The sequence below is a fragment of the Pundamilia nyererei genome, unplaced genomic scaffold (genome assembly GCF_000239375.1).
Source record: "Pundamilia nyererei isolate P.nyererei 1_Seehausen unplaced genomic scaffold, PunNye1.0 scaffold00050, whole genome shotgun sequence".
NCBI classification, from domain to species: domain Eukaryota; kingdom Metazoa; phylum Chordata; class Actinopteri; order Cichliformes; family Cichlidae; genus Pundamilia; species Pundamilia nyererei.
This window is the reverse complement of record NW_005187451.1, coordinates 1,303,991-1,310,266: the sequence shown is the minus strand read 5'-3', so window position 1 is coordinate 1,310,266 and position 6,276 is coordinate 1,303,991. Positions and strand designations below refer to the sequence as shown.

The window sequence follows — 6,276 nt, the reverse complement described above, 5'->3', positions numbered from 1 at the left end:
CGGAGGCGCTCCACTCCCTACTCGCGCGCAGGCACGAGCGGCGCTCGGATGTTTTCATTCTGAATTTATAAGTCAGAGAGAGGAGGACGCCTTCGAAACAAGAGGAAACGAGAGGGAAAAACCTTTTTGTTGTTGTTGTGTATGTTTTTGTATTAGCTTCCGGTGTAATGTCAGTTCGTCGGGCCGGTTTGGTGCTGCTTTGCGCGATGTTGGCGGTGACTTGTGCTCGCAGGAGTTCGCCGGAGCAGGAGGATGTTCAGGAGAAAACGAACAGCGCCAGATGCACATCCAGGTGCCTCACTCTGCACATGACCCAGCTAACCGCTGCTTTCAGACACCTCCAGGTACGGACGAGCATTTTGCCCCAAATCCTTTGTTTTAGTGTGTTTTTCACCTGAGGGTCACCTTCCGCACGAGCCTACAAAACGCACGAGAAACCGTTGAATTAAACAGAGAAACATTTAATCCGGTCGGCTTGATGTGAAAACCCAGTCCAGTTGGTCTAATATGAGATAACGTACAAAAGTAAAATTATTTATGTACTAAGTTGAATGTTTACAATTACTGCTTGTTTTTTTGTTTTTTTGTTTGTTTGTTTGTTTGTTTGTTTTGGAGAGGGTCGGGGGTCCACCGCAGCGCTACCAGTCTTAATCAATATCGAGGTTTTGTTTGTGGTCACTTTACAATAACACAGTTTTATTATTTTGTCAAATATGTCACTTTATATATTCAAATAAGCTCAGTCTAAACATTTTTCATTGGAACATATTGAACCAGGGCGGTCCGTGCATTTGTTAATTATGCCTAAAAGAAGAAGGTGTGAACTTAAAAATGTAAAATTACAACATGGACAGAATGATTTTTGCAGGTGATTTCCAGATGTAGTCTTAGCCACAAGTACTAATTCCACTCAGTGTGTCAGTTAGGACAGATCGTGATATTTGACTGTCTTGCTGTAGAAAATACACTATGCAGCCATTTCAAACGTGCACTTTACAAGTTGTTAATAAATGTTGCCCTCCTGTCTTTTTCCCTCAGTGCTGTGTTGTTACAATGATTTTTGGATAAGCTAGGCCAAAAGAGAAAGGTGCAGTGCAGAGTAAAGCAGCTGAGTGCTGCACTATTAAGCAAAAACAACAACAACCTTGTGATCTACACTTGAACTGTTGTTCTCCACGTGGTTTTCATCAGGAAGTTCTGACCAAATGATGTTGATGTTGCTCAGATTGAAGTCGGCCCGTGTCAATACTCTAGTGGGGCAAAGGTAGGCCGAAAAAAACTTTGGTTATTGGTTTTTAATAGTTCACAAAATGGCTCATCTTGCAGGGATTGCTGTGCTGTGTACTGGGGCCTTTGTAGTGAGGAATGCGAGATTAACAGGGACATTAGGACGTTACCAAGTTCGAAAAGCCACTTATCGTTAACGGCTTCAACATGTGCATGCTGTGTAGTGGGTGGGAAAGTCATTAACCACAGAGTTCAGCCCCAATGGCTCTGAGGTGTGCAGACAAAAGTGTGTATGTGTGTGTGTGTGTGTGTGTGTGTGGGGGGGGGGGGGGGGGGGGGGTTGCATATGCTCACATATAAAACCGAGGTTTGGTCTGGTCCTTGTCCATCCAGAAAAGACCCTCGCCACCTGTGCATTGAGTAATGAGGGTGGCCTCTGGATGACTTTACCGTTTAGATGTTTGCATTTGTGTGTGTGTGTGTGTGTGTGTGTGTGTGTGTGGGTGTTCTAGAACAGAGGTGTGAGAAAGGGAACATTTGGTTTAAACTTTATGAACCAGTGTGCAAGAATCAAATGTGCAAATTCAGTGATTCAAATGAAACCAGGTGATTTTTCAGCACCAGCTTCTGAGTCGGGTGTTTGTGTCTTTTGCTTTGGTTTTATTACTTTCCCTAGTTTCATGAATTGTGTCAGGTTGTTTCTGATTTCTGTTCAGTTCATTTTTTCTGATATTATTGAAGCCTAGTTGTGCTGGTGCTCCAAGCTGTTTATATTTGATCCATTGTGTTTTGTAGCTTTGCAGTTTTGTGGAATTCTGTTTAACTTTGATGTTGGATTTATTGTTTTTTGGACTTTCATCCCCTCAATAAATCACTCGCCTTTTATTCATTGATGTCTGACTCTTAGCATTTTGCATTTGGGTCCTCACGTCTTAATAATTGCAACATATCACAAAACAGCATAACATAGACCTGGTAGACATATTCCTCCCTGAATTTGAGGATTTCCAGTCTTTTCTCCTTATTCTACCAGTACAATGGTTGCTAGCTTGCTGCAAAGAGAAGAAAAGGGTTTTCTGAGGGTGTAGGTCTCAGTCTGTGGGTTCCAGGCGTCTCCTCTGCCCTTCAAAAAGCTTTCATACCTGTCACTGGCTCCCTCACTGTTATTGGCCTCAAGGTTAGCCACCAAGCTCTTGGGGTGGGGGGGTGGAGGGGGGGGCTCTTTGTCTCCTTTGTTACCAGCTGTCTGCCCAGCCTAGTTGTTGTCAGGCTCCTGCTCGGCCACCTGAATGGTTCTGGCTCTTGGAATCATTTTGTTCGGCTGCACAAAATTTGGTTCTTATAACTGATTAAAATAAAAATCTTTGGCTTTTTAAAATCATTTAAGGATGTTAGCTTGAGCTGTAGAAGACTTTGGTGTATACCAAAAGTATTAACCAGTTAGTTAAAATAATAATAATAAAGATTGTTGTTTAGGGCTGCCACGATTAGTCGACTATTAAAATCGTCGACGACTGATTTAATAGTCGACGCGTCGTTTGAAGCTTTGTAAGATCCCAAAAGACGCAGGAATAAGTAGCAGGATTTAAGAGTGTAATAACGGACTGAAACAGAAGATGGCAGCACTGCATGTACAAGGATGCCAGCTGCCGTTAAACCCCGAAGAAGAAGAAGCTGTGTCCCAGAATTCATAGCGCGGCCCAGCTCAGTTTCCAACAATGGCGGCAGCTAGTTAGTTTTAATATTACTCTTATTATTCTTTCTGGGTCACAAAATAAACGTTTAACATATTTTCAGGCGAGAATGTAGCTGTGTAAACCTCAAATATCTGCTCAGTTTATCAAGACACCGCATATTTTCAAAAGCGCTCCGACGTTTTCGGAGACGTCTGTTACCCACTAGCTTGATAGCTAGCCGGGGGCTAGGCTAACTAGAGCCGTGAGAACACCGGACTCCCGGCAAATCGTCTTCAAACCCACCACCGTCTTTCGCTACTCAGGTTAAACATGATATATGAGTCACTTAGATAACTTAAAATGTTATTGTTTGGCTTTTTTCAGTGTTTTATTTGTTCCTGAGTAAATCGGTTTGGCTGAGATTAAAGTTTTTACACAGCTGAATAAACGTCAAGCAGACAGCTGATTATCAGAAGTGTGAGATGCTCCAGAATATACTCCGGTGTCCTGTTATATTTTAGATAGCAAGGAGTTTATTAAACTTCACCGAAACAATCTGCAGATTTCATTAAAATTTAATAAACTATCATCTTGTCTTTATTTTTAGTTAGCACAGACCTTAAACACTTAAAGCTGTAAGCTAATGATAGTTATATAAGAGCAGATGCTGCTGGTGCAATAAGCTGTACGTTTTACGTCCAGTGGATGATGATCTGATTAGTCGACTAATCGCAAAAATAATCAGTGACTATTCGACTATCAAAATAATCGTTTGTGGCAGCCCTATTGTTGTTGTTCGTTTCTGTTTCTAACATCTTTACAGTGAGGATTGACATTTTTTTCTATTTTGACACATTTTGTAGAGTCTGTTTGTTTAAAAATAAATGTGAGATTAATCAATAGTGCACTGATTTTATTGATTGATTCTTGATTTATTTATACACCAACATCAACTGGCTGTTATCTCCACATCCACCTTGCTAACTGAGCTTGCTAGCATCAACTTATAATTTACCACGTTATACATTCGTCTAAATGCGGTCATCTCTGGCTCCAAAAAACCCAGATGACACAAACTACATCCATCTTTTATATACAGACTGTGATTAGAAGAAATCGGAGAGGAAAAGGACACAGAGCCTCAGAGGTTTTAAAAAGAGTCTGTGTGTTTAAACCAAAATAAAAAGCACATCAAAATTCTGAGGAAACAAGGAAACAAATTTTCTTCTCAGCCACATCCTGGAGAGTTGCATCACTCCTCGAAACTATTATAGGACAGCTTAGAGAGCACACGGATTGATTGATGGGTAGGAGTATGTTAGAGCATTCATTCCCTCTAGAAAAAAGAAAAAAGCCTTTAGATAACAGTTCCAGCAACTACGACATCAGTAAAGACAAACCGAGCTTTACTCATCCTCCTCAGTCACCATACTCAGACACAAACACACACATTGCTTCCTCTGGCTTCATGTGGGTGAACTTTGTGTTTTTGGCTCTTTCTCAGTGTGTGTGTGTGTGTGGCTAGTGTGTAGCCACTAGAATTTGAGTCACCAGTTTTCTATTTACACCTCTCTTTATGCTGCGTCTCTGGGTTTTCCACTACTTTCCCTTGTATGGCGTAATAGTGTAATTATAGCTCTTTTGTGTGTGAGAGAGCACACTTAAATATATATATATAAACATGTTGGTATGTTGTCATATTCCCAGATTCCTCCTTGATGTAAGCTCCTAAAATAAGCGAAAAACTCCCGTCTTGCCCGAAGAGGTGAATTATTTTACACATACGTAGTAGCTCAGATTAGCCCGTGTTCTTAGACGCTCACATGCTGTGGCGCTGATGCGTCGAGCCAGGGATAAGGGCCGGCGGTAGGTTAAACGAGCTCCCTGTGCATCCTTGTCTAAGTGTGCGCATGCGTGCATTTGTCTGTCCCGACTACGCTGCGGTAGGTAACTCTAATCGGCCCAAAGGTCGGTCAGCCAACCAGTCACACTCTGAAAAAGACCAGAGACAACGGTCAGGTCAGGTTGCACGGAGACAGACGAGGAGATAAGGGCAGGTGGGCAGACTCGGTCAAGCGTGAAGATGGGCAGAGGGATGGAAAGACAGGAGAGCAGGCAAGCAGGTGTGACAGGCGCAGGTGAAGACAGACAACTCGGTGAACTGATACGTAGGCTATAGAAGTAGACTGACATGCAGCGAGACAGGCATCCGGGTGAGCGACGGCAGGAAACAAAGGCTTGTTTGATTCGCCTCAAAGATAAAGCCAGTGCAGCTTTGTGACTGCCCTGTCATTTGATCAGTGCATAGATGGTGATAAAGTTGTGGCAGTGTAAGAGCGACTCTCACCTGAAACCAGGACAAGAAATTCCAAAACAGTAAATCACAGCTGGAATGGCAAGGCTCTGAGGGCATGGCTTTGTTGCAGCTTTAGAAAGAAAGACTCTTTTGCCACATCTAGACTGTCGTGATATTTTATAGGTGCTACTTAAATCCTTTCCCCCCTTGTTACTCCTTTCCATTGATAAGAAGATAAATGTCACACGTACGTCTGGGACAAACAAAGAGCAAATACTGGCTTGGGTATGGCCTCACCTTTCAAGGCAACTGGAGTCTTGTGAGATTTACAAGATCACTTTTTAAAGAGCATCCCCAGCTTGCCCGGCTTTGAAACTACTATTTTACTACTCAGTAAGGTTGTAAATATCTGAAGAATCAACAGGTGGCACGCTGCCACAGTGCTCGACTGCAACTTTGCTTTTCCTGCTGGATGCTCTCTGTGGTTCATTAATCGAATTGGCTGTAATAGATCGTAACAGATGGATAGTTCTTCCAATAACCTGCCTTCTAAGGTGTGTTTCAGTGTCAGGAACAATAACTTTCTAAAGTCTTCACAGAAACACACATGCACACCGTTATACTCCAAGTTCTTTTTTGCACATTGTGCACATTGTTGCACTTTGTTTTTTTCGTTGCAATTTTTGCACATTGCACTTTATGTTGTCCTGTGTTGATGGTCTGTTATATGTAGCACCATGTACTGTAACACTGCACATGGTTGGAATGACAATAAAGCCACTTGACTAGGGCTGCCACAAATGATTATTTTGATAGTCGACTAGTCGGCGATTATTTTTGCGATTAGTCGATTAATCAGATCATCATCCATTGGACGTAAAACGTACAGCTTATTGCACCAGCAGCATCTGCTCTTATATAACTATCATTAGCTTACAGCTTTAAGTGTTTAAGGTCTGTGCTAACTAAAAATAAAGACAAGATGATAGTTTATTAAATTTGACTTATATATCATGTTTAACCTGATATGCGAAGGACGGCGGTGGGTTTGAAAACGTCCGGTGTTCTCATGGCTCT

General features: G+C 42.1%; 1 protein-coding gene across 3 annotated transcripts in view; it reads left to right on the top strand.

The window, feature by feature from the left end:
* Positions 1-6,276, top strand: part of anos1b (anosmin 1b) — a 46,624-nt gene continuing 40,348 nt past the window's right edge. For all 3 annotated transcript variants that reach the window (XM_005733116.1, XM_005733117.1, XM_005733115.1), the window contains exon 1: positions 1-344. In XM_005733116.1, the coding sequence (XP_005733173.1) occupies positions 168-344 (177 nt within the window). In that variant the 5' untranslated portion in view covers positions 1-167. The remainder of the gene's footprint in view (positions 345-6,276) is intronic.